The following is an 18,539-nucleotide window of genomic DNA, read 5'->3' as shown; positions in this document are numbered from 1 at the left end:
CTAATTGTGTCATTTTTATGTGCATACTTTTGTTAATTTTTATTGTATACTTTCCAATGATGTCCTTTTATCTTTTCTTTCAATAAATTGCTTCACAATAGAAATTCTGAATAATAAAAGTGAAGAAACTGCTTTGCCTTGTCACTGCTTCCGGTAGCAGCAACACTGGAAGTTAGGAAGTATGTTAGCTGACTATAATAAAAATTTTCTGTAATTATTACATTCATTCCGGGATTATTGTCTTTTCGCAAAAATAGTCTTCCAAATACAGGGTAGCATCGATTTTTGTCTCGCTATGAAATATCTAACAAAGGATTTTTCTGAATGTAAAATAATTCTAGAATAAAATTTGTCGACATTATTCAGCATTAAATAACCCATAGGTGGTTTGTGATATATAAAACCTTTTCATTTCTTTTTCAGCTGTGAAATCGCTAATTTCTTCATTCCCTGGAATCTCTATAGTGACAACAGAGGTTCATCCAGTAGCACCAAACCATTTTGGACAGAAGTATTTTGGCACCGATTGATCTCTTAATTTTTTTTTATTTTATTTTTTTTTTTAATCTTGGCCCAAACCTTGGCCAATTCAACCTTCGGACTTTGCTGCTGCCTGTCACATGTCACCAATTTCTCGGCATTCAAGTTGTGAAAACATCCAACCAGAAATTTTCTTGCAAATAGAATTTCTATAAGAAAAGCTTGTCTTCTACAAAATTCCTTGAATTGCAAATGGCTAGAAATTTTGGCGTCCTATACTTCAGGCCACTTCATGGTGCGAGTAAGACTCCTGACTGGAGGCATATTTTAAAATGTTTAATTTTTCAGATCTTTGAAGACTAAATCTACTATAATTGTAAATATTCAGAGCAACATTCAAATCTGTCTGAGGATAGTAAAATATTTGGATTTTACGAACTACTGTTCCCATCTAAAGCATCATTTTCATATTGTTTCAGTTGACGTAATCGTCAACCTTCTTCACAAGTTCGGCAAGATGCACCTGAAGAAGGTTGGAAATTACATAGACTGATACGCGAAAATGACACTCAGGATGAGAACAGTAGTCCGAAGAATCCAAATAATACAAATAACCATTTCTCCTCTCAAATTCAGAAACTTAAGATATTACTTAGGAACTCCTGCAAAGCATGAAGCAATAAGTCTGCCATTTGTTTTTTTTTTTGTTTTTGTTTTTTTTATCTGAAGCCCCAGATCTACGGCATCACTCAAGTTTTCTCCTCAAAATCTATCAAATTAAATCTAGATTGTCAGTTTACTGTTCAGTTGGTCTTCCTCCTTTCCCCCCCCCCCTCTCTCTCTCTGAACCAGCAAAGGTTCATTGGAACACTCGGTTAGCAATTCTCTCTGGAATCAATCTTAGCATATGTCTGAGCCCGCCTAGATATCGTTGTCAAATTATTGACAATACCATTTGCTTATTAGTGTGATCTGACTTCATTCATAATTTGATCTCTAGAATTCTTCTGATTTTAAGATGACAAATTTCACTTCCATATAAAATCTTGCCGTTTTAAAATCTTTTTAAGAAAATATGTTGATTAATAAATGAAAATACTGGTCCAAAACCTGACAGCATGTAAAAAAGACGTTAAATTAAATATAACATATCTTTTGACAGTAATTTTAACTACCAGGACCTGTGGAAATTCCACAAGGGACTCCTTCATTTGGCATTCTGTAGATGTTCAGCATAAATGGAGACGCTCTGGTATTATTGTAGCTCTTTTGTTAAAAGTGCAAAAGTATTTATCTAAACTAGCAGTGACACCCAGCATAGCCCAGTCATAAAGCATGCTTAAATATGATTTTAATTCTTGCAGATTTTGTATATATTATTACAGTTAATGTTCTATTGATTTTTTTCTTTATATTATAAATTATAAAGTTGCGATTTCAAAAAAAAAATTTTTAAATATCCACATGACTTGGGTGCATCAGCTTAAACCAAAACTTATGAAAAAAAAAAAAATATATATATAAACAAACTTGAGTTACCTCGGGTATAATCGAAACCAAAACTTATGAAGAATTATTGGTAAAATTATTTATTACAAGAAATGGAAGTCCATAACAAACGATGGTCACCTGCTAGTTGGCGCAGTTACCCCAAAGCACGGTATAGATTATTTTCATTAAGGAGGTTATGTAATAAATTGTCAGTATGGTCAAAAATATTTGCCGTAGTCTAACTTGGAACTGTCTTGATCCAGGTTATGTGTGTTCATTGTCAAGATTGTCTAGTTGGTCGATCTGGTTTCACAAATGATTTGTGTTCGTTTCGTTTAGCACTTATCAGTTTCCACAACAAAAAATTTACATTTTCATTTATGGGTCTGTATGTTGTTCTATGTATTTTCAAATGTTGTTGACAATACTTGTCCAGAATTCACCCTACATAAAAAAAAAAGTGATGCAAAATACTATATACTAAAAATTATATAAATTGGTCCTATTTTTTAAATAAGATCAAACTTTATGGTAAAACTACAACTCTCACAACACCTTGAAAATGGTCTGAAGGTAGATAATTAAAATTTGTGAGAATTTAAAAAACCATTCTTTAGGTGGGGGGGGGGGGGCATTGAAAAAAAAAAAATCAAATTCGCTTAAAATATTTTTTATTGTACAAAATAAAACTACTTGATCTTGCAGTCATGGATACGTACATTCAGATTTTTTTTAATATAGGAAAATTCTGGACAAAGACTTAGTTGACTTTGTTTTTTTTCTTTAAAAGTCAAACATGGTTCAGATCCTCATAAAGTGGCCTGTAGTATAGGACGGTATGCTGAAAATACATACGATATTTATCTCAATGTAAACAAAAATAAAATGGTTTAAAATTTTCTTTAATTAAAAGGAGCAAAATGCAGAAATATTTGTATGTACTCATCACACATTCCAAAGAAAGAAAAATCAAAATTTAATTTTTTTTTTTTTTTTTTTTTATAGTAAATTGCAAGAATGATTTTGATAGCTCAAATTGAGTTGCCCCCCCCTCCCCTTTATAAAATACTTATTAAAAAAAATGGTGGATCAAATAGTTTTGCTTGATTTTTTTTTTTTTTTTTTTTTTTTTTTTTTTTTCTTTCTTCCCCTTTTTTAAGAAAACTACTTCATCAGTTTGATTTTTGGAATATGACATCTTCGTCTTGTGACAGGTATGTACATCAAATATTTTTCTGTATTTTTGTTAAGTTGAATTCTAAATAAGAACCACATTGATTGAAATTAATTTTTGTTTGCTTATCAAACCACTGCCAACACAATTTTTCAAGAATTGTCACTAAATGAATCTAACCCTTGCATTTTTTTTTTTTTTATTAAAAGGGGAGGTAATGCCTTAATATAAAAATTGGAAATTGTCAGAACTTGCTAATCTTTTCTTTTTTTTTCCTCTCTCAATAATTCAAGAATCTCAACACAAGGTATTTGCTTTATAGGAAGTCAATTTTGGACTGTGATTAAGTTTATTTCAATTAATCATAGCCTTAAAAAAAAAAAAGACTACTGGCATTCAGTATTCAGAAATAATCCAAAATGACTTTTAGTTTGAAAAAAAAAAAAAAAGAAAAAAGAAAATTGAATGTTTCTTGAGATTGTAATCTTTGCTAAAAATAAAATGTAAACAATTTACATTTTATGCAGATATTTATTGTATAGGCATTTTTTCTTCAACACTTAATTAAAACATGAGTAAACAAAATTTTGGGTTCTTGACTAGAACTCCATTCACCTTTTTTACAAACTAAAGAAAAATTTGTATAGTTTTACACGACGAAACGAAACTATCATGTGGCAAAAATCATGTAAACTTGTAAAGTAGTAGTTTTTTTTTTTTTTTTTTTTTTTTTTTTTTTAGTAAAATTCTATGAGTATCCAAGGAGCGACTGTCTCACCCGAGATTTTGAAAAATATCAAACAATTCAAACTTGGGAGATTTTTTTATGAAAATTTCTACAAATTTTCATTAATGGCTTAAATTTTTTTTTTTTTTTCTCCTTTTATAAAAATAAAATTACTTGATTTATTTGCATAATTTTTGGAATAAAATATTTTTGTTTCGTCAGTTATGTACATCAGACAGATTTTTATTTTTTGTTTCCAGAATATTGATGAAATTTTGGATGAGAACCTTTTTAACTTTTGAAGCAATGATTGTACAGGGTAGAAATGATGAAATTGTCGCCCTAAAAAAAAAAAAATACAGCTTTTATCTTAAAACTTTTATTTAAAAAAAAAATCAATTCAGGTAACTTGATTATGTAGTAAAGATGATATCTATTCAATGTAGCCGCCTTCAGCCTCAATCATCACCTCGATACAGGTCCGAAACTGGGGAACATGCTTTTTCTACAAATGGTGGCAATCAGGCAGACTTTAGTGTTGTGGGAGGTCATGTTGATATTCTTGGCATATGACCAAACAAAGTAGTCCAGAGTGTTCAAGTCGGGGAGGGGGGGGGCAGTGAGAGAAGGGTACAAAGTCGTAGCACTCCTTCTGAAGCCAAGCCTGGGTCTCTTTGGACTTGTGGACTGGTGTCAAGTCCTACTGCCACACCCAGGGTCTGCCAGCAGCCACCTGATTGCACCAAGGGATCACCACACTCTTCAGCATATCCATGTACAGTTTGGTGTTGACTTTTAAGCCGACTTCGAAAATGTGAGATCGCATGATGCAGCCTTCACTTGAGACTTTTTCATCACCCTGGGCACATCCCTGTTATAAATGGCAATCCAGTGATGCATTTTGAGGGTGCTGGCAATGGTCCTGTTGTCATAACTTGGATCAGTGGAGAGCATGAGTTGTACAGCAGTGCATCTCCGATCTTGCTAGTTGAAGATTGTGTCACTTTCAGTCATGATAGAAGGCTCCTATTGCTCCTAGGATTTTGTATACAACTGGCCAACTAGTAGATGATCTGCAACAAAAAATGAAACCAGTTTTCATCAAACGGAAATGGAATCATGTCGTCTTTTCTATGGCGAACATTTTTATCATTCCACCCTGTATTGATGAAATTCTGGACAAGGATATTTTTAACTTTTGAAGCAACAATTGTATTGTGAACTAGTCTGTCTGCACTCTCTATGCAGGCCATGATTCTTTTTCTGAATTCAGTGTTTGATTTTTTTTTTTTTTTTTCAACACTGGCCATAATGTCACTTCAGTCACTTTTGAAACCAGGTTTTCCTTCCAAATAAAATTTCCACGCTAGTTAAAAACTAAGCAACAAATGTGTTGCTTTGAGCGGTTACAATGATGGGATGATTAATCTGAATTGAGAACCAGGGAAAAAAATTTGTGCGTATTTTCCAATGCCAAAAACGATTCCTTTAATTATCTTTATTTGATTTTGTTTAAAACAATCTGCAACTGCTGGTAGTAATAAAATAAATATTTGATTTTAAACTACCAGTAAAACTAAAATCTAGATCACCCCCCCCCCCACACACACACACACACACAACCACAAGTGTTTTTATGTTTGAGAAAATACATGCACATTTAAGATGTTTTTATGGTAATCGGGCAAAAAATAACTTTATAGTTAAATATTTAATTTATAAAGAATCAAATTGTATAGGAATAAGAAATTTATTACTACTACTACATAATCTGCATGAATTAAAAAAAATATATTCAAGCATATCTTATGACTGGACAATGTCGGGCAGCCTGCTAGTCTATAATATATATATGGCAAGTCACAATACAGATAAATTCTAGACACAAAGGAGTTGGCCGTCATCTTCGGTTGTTGGCAAGGCAGTAACTCTTAACACTGCAACATCTGAGTTTCAATCTATAGACCCCTCATCCCATGGAAAACTTTAACGAGCACTTGTCTAGCTACAGATACTGTCAATCATCCCAACACTATAATTCAATTGTCATCCCGTTTTTAAAAGCTGTAACCACCCAATTGTCGAAGACATAATTCAAGCAAAAAAGGATGTCTAGATGGTTCAGTCTTATATTACACATAATGCTTCAAACAAAGCTCACATATATATATATATATATATATATATATATATATATATATATATATATATAATTTTTTTTTTTTTTTTTTCCTGTATTATTCTAAACACTCTAAAACTTAAAATGGCATCCACTTTCTCTAGATGAATGTAAATATTAATTGGTAGGATTGGAGAATTTACTTTAAAAAAAAAAAAAAAAAAAAAATTTTTTTTTTTTTTTTTCCCCCCCCTCACAATACAGAATGGTGCTTTACATTTTCTGAAAGATTACAAATGCTTTTTAACATATCACAACTAATCTGTTTTTAGAAATGATTAAAAGAAAAAAGTAAAAAAATATTTAAAATCTGGTTCCTCTTATAATGTAAATATTTATAATTTTTCAAGTCTCATAATGAGATCTGTAGAAGTCTTGAAACTCAAACTTGGATGAGAAATAACAAATGATGACATTTGCAGTGATTTTTTTTTTTTTTTTTTTTTTTTTTTTTTTTTTTTAATGCTCTCCATAAACTAAAAGCAAACACCTAATCATGGGACATTCTATTACTGACTTTTTGATCAGTAAAACACTGAAATTTTCTATATGAATTTTACTGAAATTTGTACTTTTTATCCAAATCTGATCTTGGATATGTAAGAACATTTAAAAAATTTTTTTTTTTTTTACATAAGGGACCATATTTACATCTAGAAGTAAATGTAATTTAAAAAAAAAAAAAAAAAAAAAAAAAGTGGGTGATCAAAATCAATAAACTTTTATCTTTGTATCTTGTTGAATTTGTTTTTCTTTAAATTGAAATGTGTGCATCCCCCCCCCCCCAATTTTTTTTTTTTTTTTTTTTTTTTTTTTTTTTTTTTTTTTTTTTTTTGATGTGCCAGGATATCGAAAAAAAATGCATTAACTGACTTGTAGTTTATTTTAAAATCAAATCCAAAAATTACAAAAAAAAAAAAAAAATCTGTTTTTTTTGGTCCCCCCATTTCTCTTTATTTTTACATCTTTAGTTGTTCCTGTCAATGGTTCCCCTGGACTGCAGAAACAAAATGTTTTCCAAGCCAATATTGACTCCCATCCTTTTGAACTGACTGCAAAATCTCACACTGGTCTGTGTTTTGTAAATATATAACTTTTTTTTGTCAGGTCAAACTTTTTGTATTGGTAAACTAATTTTGTTTTGCTAAACTAAAATTGAAAAGCTTTTATATAAATACTAGTGTGTGTGTGGGGGGGGGCAGAAGGCAACCAGGCTCTGACCTAATAATGCAAAGGCGGAAGAGAAAATGAAAAAAATCTGACATCATGACACGACCGGAAGTTCGGAACAGTGAATTAGTAATTCCAACCGATATGACTTGCAAAAATGGTGACAAAAAAAACTGCTTAGTTGAGGATGAAAGAATTAATGTTTTTAGCCAATTTTTCAATATTTGTCATCCGAAGGGTCCAGTTTCAAAACTATACTGACCTTGTGAAATCCGTCACCTGTCGAAAGTTTTAGGCCACTCACTTACTTTATATTATAGATGAACTGTAAATATTTTGTTTTGAACTATTTATCTTCTGATTTCAATAACATTCCTGTCATTGAAAACCTATTTCCAAAACATTGAAACATACAACACCACCCCCTGCTTCCAGGCCAGTCTTTCACATGCATCGCAACTATGCACCTAATTAAACCTGCAGGTTTACAAAGATAACCACCAGTAAAGGCTTAACACTTGTTGCTATACGTCACGCTTTTTATGCTGCTATCATAGACCCTAATAATTGGGATGGCTACGGATGTTAGAACTTGCAAGTTTGCTGAGTGTTTAAAAATACTGGAAATCGGTCTTCTTCAGACCAATTCGCATCCGAAACCAAGCTTAGTTTTCAGTATAAACCCTCTGATCCCCCACTTGGCCCCAATTGATATGAATGGCTCTTGTCTCAAAGAAGCTCCCTGCTTTCACAAGCTTCTGGGGCTGACATTCACTCTTGACCTGAAATCTGTTGCCAAGGTCACCGTAAAAATGGTTGCATCATTCTACCGCTCGAGAAGGTATCTCACTCCGGATGCAATCCTCTAGCTATATAAAAGCCAGGTACGTTCTAAAATGGAGTACTGTTCCCACTTCTGGGCAGGAGTTGCTCAAAGCAACCGATCCTGCCTTGACAAAGTTCAAAACCGACTTTGAAACAAGTAGGTTATACTCTTTTTCTTCCCTACAATTTTTCTCGCACAGAAGAGACCTTGCCAGTCTCTCTGCTCTATCATTATTTTCATAGCAAGTTCTTGTCTGAGCTCCAAAACATCGAGAAAAAAAAAAAAAACCAACGTAAGGCAAACGAACGATAAAAACAGAAAAACGAACACATGAAAAATGGCTTAAATAAGCCTGTTTCGATATTAAAATTTAAAAAATCGGTGGGTACCTAGGTGTGTGGTCGGGGGTAGATATGCGAAGTAAAAAAAAATAAATAAATAAATAAAACAGAAAAACGAACATTAGGTGAAAAATGGCTTAAATAACACTGGCTCAATATTTAAATTTAAAAAGTCGAAAAAAAAAAAAGGCATCTGACACCACGATTCGAACCCAAAACCTTTAGATAAGGAACCAACGCGACGTACATGAAATTTGTTCAGTTTTTCAACTATTTAAAGTAAATCAGGTCATGACGTTATCTGGCGCATGCGTAGAACCGCTCGTCGTCACGAGAAGACCAAGCAAAGGATGGGGCTTCGATATGATACCGAGTTTGTGAATTTTCGTCATGTCTGTCGAAAGTTTTTAGCAGACACGCATGCATACATACATTTTCGCTTTTCTATCTATAGATTATACTAGCATGGGTGTTTGGAGGTGTGTTGAGCAAAAAAAAAAAAAGTGGTAGTAAGAAGGCAGGCTTGAACCATGGGGGAAAGAAACCTGACGTCTTTGCTGTTACGACCACCACCAAACCGGAAATAACGTAGGTTTAAATTAAGGCTAGACAATCAAAAAGAGGGAATGACTTTCGAAAATATCAGCGAAAAAAGCGACCTCTCCCAGTTGAGGGTGAAGAAATTAATGTTTTTAGCTAATTTTTCGGTATTTGTCATCTGAAGGGTCAAGCGTCAAAACGATTCTGATCTTGTGAAAATCCGTCGCCTCTGTCGAAAGTTTTAGGCAAACATAAATACATACATTTATATATTGGTAGCTCAAATTTTCGAGCCAAACCGATTAAAAAGCTTGCCCTATCTCTGAATACCCTTTATGTAAAATTTCAAATATTTAGACCAGAAATTGTCTAATTTGGTAGACTGCAGAGGTCAAATTTTAACTTTGACCCCTATTATGACCTAACTTTATTTGAGCCCAAAGCAATAAATGTTAAGTTAAATTCATATCCAAGGAACATATATTTAAAATTTCAAGTGTTTAGACCCAAAATTGTCGGAGTTTGGTAGAGTCCTCAAAGGTCAAATTGTTGAACTTTGACCCCTTAACAGCCAAATTCTTGGCCGAAAACTGATCAAAGATTTTCCCAAATCTCAGTACTCTGTATATCAAATTTCGAGTCTGTAGACTAAAAATTGACAGTTATTGCGTAGGGAAATGTACACATACAGACACATTCACTTATATATATATATATATACACTAGCATTTCAGCCTGGCGTTGCCCAGGTGTTTGGATGTGTGTTGAGCAAAAAAAAATAAGTGGTAGTAGGAAGGCAGGCTCGAACCCGTACCGCGAAGGATGAAAAGAACAGCAAAGAAAACCTGACATCTTTGTGGTTATGACCACCGCCAAACCTGAAGTGACTTATATTTAAATTAAGGCTAGACAATAGAAAGGAGAGGATATCTTTAAAAATATTGGCGAAAAAAGCGACCCCCCCCCACCCTGTAGAAAAGTGCCTAGTTGAAGGTGAAGATATTAATGTTTTTAGCCAATTTTCGATATTTGTTGTATGAAAGTTCGAACTTCAAAACGATACTGATCTTGGTAAAATCCGTCGCCTCTGTCAAGTTTTAAGTAGACATGCAAACATACATACATGCATACATTTATATATTGGTAACTAAAAATTTTTGACCCAAACCGATAAAAAAGCTTGCCCTATTTCTGAATACCCTTTATGTCAAATTTCAAATGTTTAGACCAGAAATTGTCAGTAATTTGGTAGACATCACAAAGGTCAAATTTTTAAAAAATTTGACCCCTATTGTAACCGCTGAAGATTTATTGTTTTGGGCTCAAATCAAGTTAAGTTAGATCTGTCCAAGGAACCTATACCCAAAATTGTCGGAGGAGTTAGGTAGAATTCTCAAAGGTCAAATCGTTGAACTTTGACCCCTTAACAGCCAAATTTCTGGCTGAAAATCGATCGCAAAGATTTTCCCAAATCTCAGTACCCTGTATATCAAATTTCAAGTCTGTAGACTTAAAATTGACAAAGTTATTGTGTAGGGAAATGTACAGACAGACACTTTCACTTTTATAGATAGATTGGACCCAATATATAATGATTTAAAAAATGACTCGTGCACCACCACCAAGAATCAAAACCAAAATGTTTAGCTTACAATTTACTTTTTCCTTTGACATTAATGCCTGAGCTATGAAGACATTTGTTGCAAGGCGAAAAATTAAAAATAAAAACTATTATGTTACGCATGCATATTCATAATGCCATTGTTCGACCTTCACCTGGCAAATTCCATTTTTTTTTTTTTTTTTTTTTTTTTTTTTTTTTTTCCCCCCCCCCACTTTTGCACTGATTTTTCCCCGGTTAGAACACAAATATAAAGTTTTGCATGGGTTCAAATACCCTCTATATTAAGTTTCATATCTGTAGACAAAAAACTGACAGGAGTTTGGTAGGCAAAATGTTTCAAACAAATGTGTATGTATATATATATATATATATATATATATATATATATATATAAGAAATTTGTGTTTACTGTAACTTTATTACGCAAATATAAATCATGTAGAATATCTGCATAAACAAATGTTTTAAAAAAGGGTTTTTAATAGAAATATCAATACACAAAAAAAAAATCGAATTTTATAGGAGTATAGATATATTCCAACTAAATATAATAAGCTTAGGGTCCAACAACTCCTAAGAAACACAAAAATCGAACTCATCCCTCTGTCCCTTTTCTGAAATATGTGGATATCACTACTTGAAATTATCCGCTATTAATCTACAAACATAAAAAAAAAGCTGACTGCAATCAGAACTTTGAGCCCAACCAAATCTAGTCATGAGTTAAATCAAACACAAATATTTGCTTATAGTCCAATGGCCTATCTGTCTGAGAGCCACACAGACCCAACTGACCACCTCTGTTACTCTGTTATAATATATAGAGATATAACTTGACCCACACTGCAAGATGACTTAAGATTACCAGTTGGACATAAAAAAACGGATTTACCATGTGGTCCACTATCTGATATGGACATTAATTTTGGAAAATCTCAAGTGGATCATAATCACAGCATAGAACATTATATACAAGAAAAGATTATTACTTAAAGACATCAATCATTTCTTATGCAGTCTCTCTCCCCTTAGCTAACCATTTCTCCTATTGCAGGCCTGTCGTTCAGAACTATGCACCCAACTAAACAATGCAGTATATTTTACTTTTCTTCCGTTGAAGAGATGATGACATTGGTTATTAATAAGATCATAGTAAAATATGGTACATTTTGGGCATAATGTACTGGGTATGATTGCAAAGACTTGGTCGATTATATTTCTGGTCAAGAGTGATCAGAATGAACCAATCAAGTATCAGAAATGCTGTATAAAACCTGTTGAATATATTTGCATTTTTCAGTTATAGCTTTTTTTTTAATTTTTTTTTTATTTATTTATCTTGCCACGAGAAAGGAACTAACCTCTGCCAATTCTAACTATAATAATACAATTCTTTACATGGAATTCTTCCTAAGCAAAAATTGGCAGCATTAATATAGCCAGAGAAGCTTTGAACAACTACATTTAATATTCACAATTGCCATCCTTTTTTTGTGTATGTATGTAATATATATATATATATATATATATATATATATCTTTACATGCCTTATTCAGCACCTATGCAATATAATCGTTCTTCAGCAAGATGAACATTGGAGCTGGGTGTATATTAACTACAGCTGGGTATTTAAGAGAATGTAAATCCAATTCATTTAGTGAATTCATCTTCTCTTATAAAATCCTATTTCTATGAGAGTCAGTATTTCACTTTCTAAATAAGATAAATAACTTTTTCCTTTCAATTTGTGTATTCTAACCAATTTCTGTCATTACATAAATTTTTGTCTCTCTAATAAAACATTTAGATAACCCATTAAATGCTGGGGTATGTAGCCATCTACAGACAGTTTTGCTGTATCACAGTTTATTAGTGTGACTAGGCCAGCAACTGCCTAGACAAAAGTTGGCGCTTCTAAACCCTACACAAATGAATTAGTAACCCCTGACAATTAGTCAGGACAATTTCACTGAGTATGTCACCTCATTTTTATCTGAAATAAAGGGAGTCTTGGTATCTCCTTCAAAACCTCTAAATATATGCTCTTAAATTTTGCACTGAAAGGTGTCGTCAGTGTGGTTATGATTTAGGTCCTTGGAAAGTTTCAGGTTTCTCAAGTACTCTTACTAAGCCGACCCCCCCCCATCAGAGTTGATTAGGTTCTAGTACACCCTACTTCTGTTAAATGCTCTGCGACACTTTTATATCACTTCCCAGGCCCGTTTTATTCTCAATACAGACAACGTGCACATTCGACGAGTACATGTCGTTCAAATAAGATTTAAACCGCTGTAGGAAACTATTACCCTTCCCCCACCAGAATAAGTTTCCTTTTATTTCCAAAAGTTAAATACGCATGTAAATTATAGTTGGGAAGAAATAAGTTAAATTAACTTTATCATTTAATTTGGTTATTAAAGATCCCCCACTCTGCAAAATAAAAAAAATAATTTACAAGGCTAACATGAAATTTACGTATATTCAACTTCTCGCCAAGAATTGTTAGAACCCTTATAAAAAAATTTTTTATGAAATTTGCTAAAATTCTACAGGGTGGAACGATAAAATTGTCTCCCTCAAGAAAACAACTCTACAACTTTATTTTAAAACTTTTATTGAAAAAAATCAATTCAGGTAACTCGATTATGTAGTAGAGCTGACATCTATTCAATGTAGCCGCCTTCAACCTCAATCACCGCCTCGATACGGGTGTTATGGGAGGTCATATTGGTGATGTTCTCGACATATGACTAAACAAAGTAGTCCAGCAGGTTCACTTTTGGACACGAGAGAAAGTTCCTATCACATGTTCAGGATCGTGTCAGGAGTCACAAAAATGTAGAATAAAAGGACATATCTCATTCTAACTTTTTTTTTTTTTTTTTTATACGTGGAAGTCGCCACTTATCCCTGGGTGGCTTCCAGGCCTTGATAAGGGGTATTGCGTGTACAGTAATCAATGGGATAACATCGTAGTAATCATTAGTATTGGAGATCTGATAAAGTGTCTTAAGGGGGCGATTTATCAGGAATTTGTTTATGTTGGACTTGAAGACACAGTCAAGTGGGAAACACGCAGATGGAAGAGAGTTCCACTGGCATACACTTCTAAGAAAGAAGCTTTGTTCATGGAATCTACGTTTCGGTTTTGGCACAGTTAAAGAGCGAGGAAAATTTTTGATAGTGGTTTCAGCTAGATGGGTGTTTATCGTGAAAGATTGGCGAGGGGGACCAGGGATTGGAGTTCAGACGAGCACTTGCCATGGAAGTAATGATAAAACAAAGACAGGCTCGCAACGTCTCTTCTGTGAGAGAGAGGTTGCAAGGAAGAGAAAAGGGCATCCCCCACCAAGCCACTAAAGTTAATTTTGTACTCTGTCAAGGCAGGGTAGGCTGTTTTTAGCAGCTCCTGTCCAGATGTGGCAGCAGTACTCCATCCTTGGACGTACTTGGATTTTATATAGATAGAGAATTGCATCAGCAGTGAGATATCTTCTGGAGCTGTAGAAGGATCCTACCATCTTTCCAGCGACCTTGACAACAGACTTGATGTATATGTTCCATTTCAGGTCAGGAGTAAAGGTCAATCCCAGAAGCTTTATTGGTCATCTTCATTAGTAAGAATAAGGAAACGGATTAGTCATGGAAAGAGTTCTGTGTAGAGAGATGTAGATTAACGATTAGACGGGCCTGTTGAAAGAGAAAAAACTTATGAAAAATATTTTCATGGTGAGCTAACCAATTCAGCTAAATTTTGAAGTTAAATAAATTCATTGTAAAAAAAATCTTTTTAGAGATAAAAATTAGTTTTCTGGGTTTATTTCAAAGATAATTAGTAAAGTAAAATCCTAAGATATTGAATTAAATAAATAATAAAAAAACAAAAAAAAAAAACACCTTGTTTGCACGAAAAATAGCTGAATTAGCCCCAAAACAGGGTTTTTTGCTGTTCGCAAAAGCACAACAAACTGTACTTTTGGAAATACGGAATATACGGATGCCCAAAATCTGAGACAGTCGAAAAGCTGTCTGAGAATGACATCATGTAATTAAAAGGAAGGAGGGGGTGCTGGGTTTCTTTCATCCCACCCCCAGATGTGCAGCCATACATTTTTATTGTAAACGTTTGTATAAATTTTACCATTTTTTTAATTTAATTTTTTTTTATATTCCTGTTTTTCAATTAATTTTTTTTTTCTTAATTATTGGCCAATATTATATAAAAATTGTTTCACCGAAAGTTTCACATTCTTGTGAGCAAGGAAATTATTAAAATCTTGCATATAAACATTATGCGAAATCTAATTTAAAAAAAAAAAATTTGCTATTATAATTTTTGTGTGAAAATATTAAATAAACAATGTTTAATTCAATGGTAATATCGGTAGTTTGAGAAATTCATTGTTGAACAGACTTTAGGAGCTTTATTCGTAACGTTCCTTTAAAAATTATTTTTTTTTTATTGGTTCAAATTACGATGCTTTATTTATATAAAAAAAGCAAAAATAAATTCTTGCGTTTTTTATTTATTACTGAAAACCATAACTTTAGTAAAGGTATTTTTTGTTTAAACAATACATTTCCACTAAGATTTTAATAAAAATAATTAGTTCATTATATTTCACGATCATTATTTGATAAATACTAAAATTTTCAGTAAAATTGGTTAATTTTCTGGTGAATTTTTAAGTAAAGGGAGGGGTTCAAAATGTTTATACATTCATTTTGCCCGTACAACGAGTAATAAAAAATGCAAGAGAGCTATATACCCAGTCTGTTAAATCCAAAGTAGCTGATCAGTGACTTGGTCCCCACCAGTTTTGGCAAATAACAAATAGGAACCTGAACAGAAGTGTACCAACCATTATCAATGGACCAGAGGTCATCTCGTCAGCTTCAGACAAGGCCAAACTATTTGCCAAGAACTTTGCAGCTAATTCTACCCTATGCGACAAAGGCCATCAACTCCCCATATTTCCTCCTATAACAGACAACACGCTATGCAACATACAAATATCTGTGCATGAGGTCGCCAAGCTAATCAAGAACCTTGATTCCAGTAAAGCAACTGGCCCTGACGGCATCCCAATTATAGTGTTAAAAAAGCTTCAACCAGAACTTGCTCCCATACTTACAAAACTGTTCAAGCGTTGCCTTAAGAAGTACTTTCCAACACCCTGGAAAACCTCATCAGTATGCCCTGTATTTAAGAATTCAGGTGATAAGTCATCTCCCTCTCAGTACAGACCAATGTCTCCTGTGTGTTATGAGTAAGTTGCTGGAATCCATATTAAATAGAGAAATAGTCAACCACCTCAGCAGAAATAAACTTCTTAGTCACACACAATATGGTTTCCGTTCTGTAAGATCTACCGCAGATGTGCTAACGGTTATATCTCATAGGATTAGTGAATCTCTTGACAAAGGCTTCCTTTCTAGGGCAATTGCTCTTGACATATCAAAGGCCTTCGACAAGGTATGGCATAAAGGCCTACTTCACAAGATTTCCAGCTACGATATAACTGGAAATGTTCTCTCTATCATTAAATCATTTCTCTCTGATAGGCTCATAAGAGTAGCGGTTGATGGACAAAAATCAGAGGCCTGCAATATAAATGCTGGAGTCCCTCAAGGGTCAATCCTGGGCCCAACTCTCTTCCTGATCTACATCAATGATCCTCCAAAACATACTTAAATCATTTGTTGACATCTATGCTGATGACACGACCATCTACGGCAACACATCAAAGGCTGTAAATGACAAAGCTCTCTGATTCTCTCTCCTCTGATCTTGAGCGCGTGGTTCAGTGGGGGGAAGACGTGGCTGGTTACCTTTAATGCATCTAAAACCAAACTCCTATCTTTACATCATTAACGCTCTGATCCCCATTTGGCATCAATTGAAATGGATGGCTCTCGTCTAGGAGAAGCTCCATGGTTTGACAAGCTTCTGGGCTAGATCTTCACTCCTGATCTGAAATGGAACACGTACATAAAGTCTGTTGCCAAGGTCGCTGGAAAGATGATGGGATCCTTCTACCGTTCCAGAAGATATCTCATTACTGATGGAATTCTCTATCTATATAAAAGCCAAGTACGTCCAAGGATGGAATACTGCTGCCATATCTGGGCAGGAGCTGCTAAAAACAGCCTATCCTGCCTAAATAGACTTTGAGGCTTAGTGGGGGATGCCGTTTTCTCTTCCCTGCAGCCTTTTTCCCCCCACAGAAGAGACGTTGCAAGCCTATCTTTGTTTGATCGTTATTTCCATGGCAGGTGCTCGTCTGAACTCTAATCTCTGGTTCCCCCCCTTGCCAATCTTTTACGAAAAACACCCGTCTAGCTGAATCCACTGTCAAAAACTTTCCCCACTCTTTATCTATGCCTAAATCAAAACGTAGATTCCATGAACAAAGCTTCTTTCTTAGAACTGCACGCCTGTGGAACTATTCCGTCTGCCTGCTTCCCACCTGACTACAACCTGGATGTCTTCAAGTCCAAGGTAAACAAATTCCTGATGAACTGCACCCTTAAGTAGACACTTTAAACCTCCACACTAACGTACTGTACTTACAATAACCCTTATCCCTGAGTGGTTCCGACCACCTTGTAAAAAAAAAAAAAAAAAAAAAAAAAATCGAGTTTGTTAGACAGACTGTAAGCTAACTTATTCGAGGAATTACCTCCCTTTGATAATGAGTAAACTCAAAAGAAGAAAAAAAACTATGGGAGATAACTCATTTAAGAATTATTCCCTTTTATCCAAGAAAATTTGCTTGAATGTCTAGAAAATATCACTCACTAAGTTCGGAACCTGACATATTTAAATGGCGCCAATACTACTTTTAAAAATGCATTATTTCTATAAGGTACTAACCTTCAAATGGCACGTCAAAATTTGACCTCAGACTATTAGTTTACAAATCACACTTATTTAAGTGAAGCTATTGTTGCAATTTTTAAAACCATCTCATTTTTGTGTTAGTAAAATATTGAAAAAAAATAAATAAATAAAAATAAAAATACTGCTGAAGCAAAACCATATCTTCGAATTAAATACCGATATGTCAGGCAAATTACTTTGAAAAATTCACAGAAAAACTTTAAAATAAGAAAATATGTTAGAAATGCTGTTGATATACCAAACATTGAGATCTTTTGTGTTATACAGAAAATATAATAAAAATTTACATTTTAAACAAATCAGGTACAAGGCCATTCAAAAGTGTGTGTGTGGGGGGGGGAGGGGGTAATTGATGCCTTTGGTCATTCTGTGACACCATAAGTAAAAAATGTCTATCCTACTCTTAGCTAGAATCAACAATCACCATAGTACCACATTTACTCCAGAGACAGTCCTACTTAAATTTCAAAAATCGTTCAAAAAACTTATTGAAAATAGCCAAAAGATAAAAAAAAAAAAAAAAACTTTAAGCATTTTTAAATGAATGAAATACATTTTTTTCTTCAGTGTTGGGACGACTAATCAGAATTAGGAATCAGAAAAGTCAAAATTTTGGGTATTGGAATTGAAAAAATATGTGCTGATTTTCTGTTGCTGAAAACGATTTTTTTTTTTTTTTTTTTTTAATTATCTTTTTTTTTTTTCATTTAACACGTTTTTACTGTAATCAGGAAAAATGACTAGTCTGATTAGTCTATAGTTAAATATTTAGAAATTTATAAAGAATCGGAATTGGAATCAAGAATTTAGTATGGAATTCGTACTTGTATCTGGAATTGGGGAAAATATTGGAATCGTCTTATCACTACTATATATGGTGCGTCATCGTATAATTTAAAAAATAATTATCAAAAATATTATGGGGTCTGCATTCATGCTTAACATCTATAAAAAAAGAAAATGTGCTTTACTTTTAATTTATTCATACCAATAATATGAGGCTTACATTTGTCTAGACTAAGAGGATTTAGTCTTCATATAAAATTCCAAAGAAATAAAAAAAATAAAAACACAAAATCCAG

At 33.4% G+C, this 18,539-nt stretch overlaps 1 protein-coding gene across 1 annotated transcript in view; it reads left to right on the top strand.

Annotated features, from left to right (window-relative positions):
* Positions 1-1,399, top strand: part of LOC145263113 (uracil phosphoribosyltransferase homolog) — a 57,225-nt gene extending 55,826 nt beyond the window's left edge. Inside the window, exon 7 of the mRNA XM_080120056.1 lies at positions 424-1,399. Within this exon, the coding sequence (XP_079976182.1) occupies positions 424-530 (107 nt within the window). The 3' untranslated portion in view covers positions 531-1,399. The remainder of the gene's footprint in view (positions 1-423) is intronic.
* The last annotated feature ends 17,140 nt before the right edge of the window (positions 1,400-18,539 follow it).

Source organism: Euprymna scolopes, chromosome 38 (assembly GCF_053919585.1).
Source record: "Euprymna scolopes isolate OS-2025 chromosome 38, ASM5391958v1, whole genome shotgun sequence".
NCBI classification, from domain to species: domain Eukaryota; kingdom Metazoa; phylum Mollusca; class Cephalopoda; order Sepiida; family Sepiolidae; genus Euprymna; species Euprymna scolopes.
Note: the sequence above shows the minus strand (reverse complement) of the source record. Positions and strands in the feature narration are given on the sequence as shown.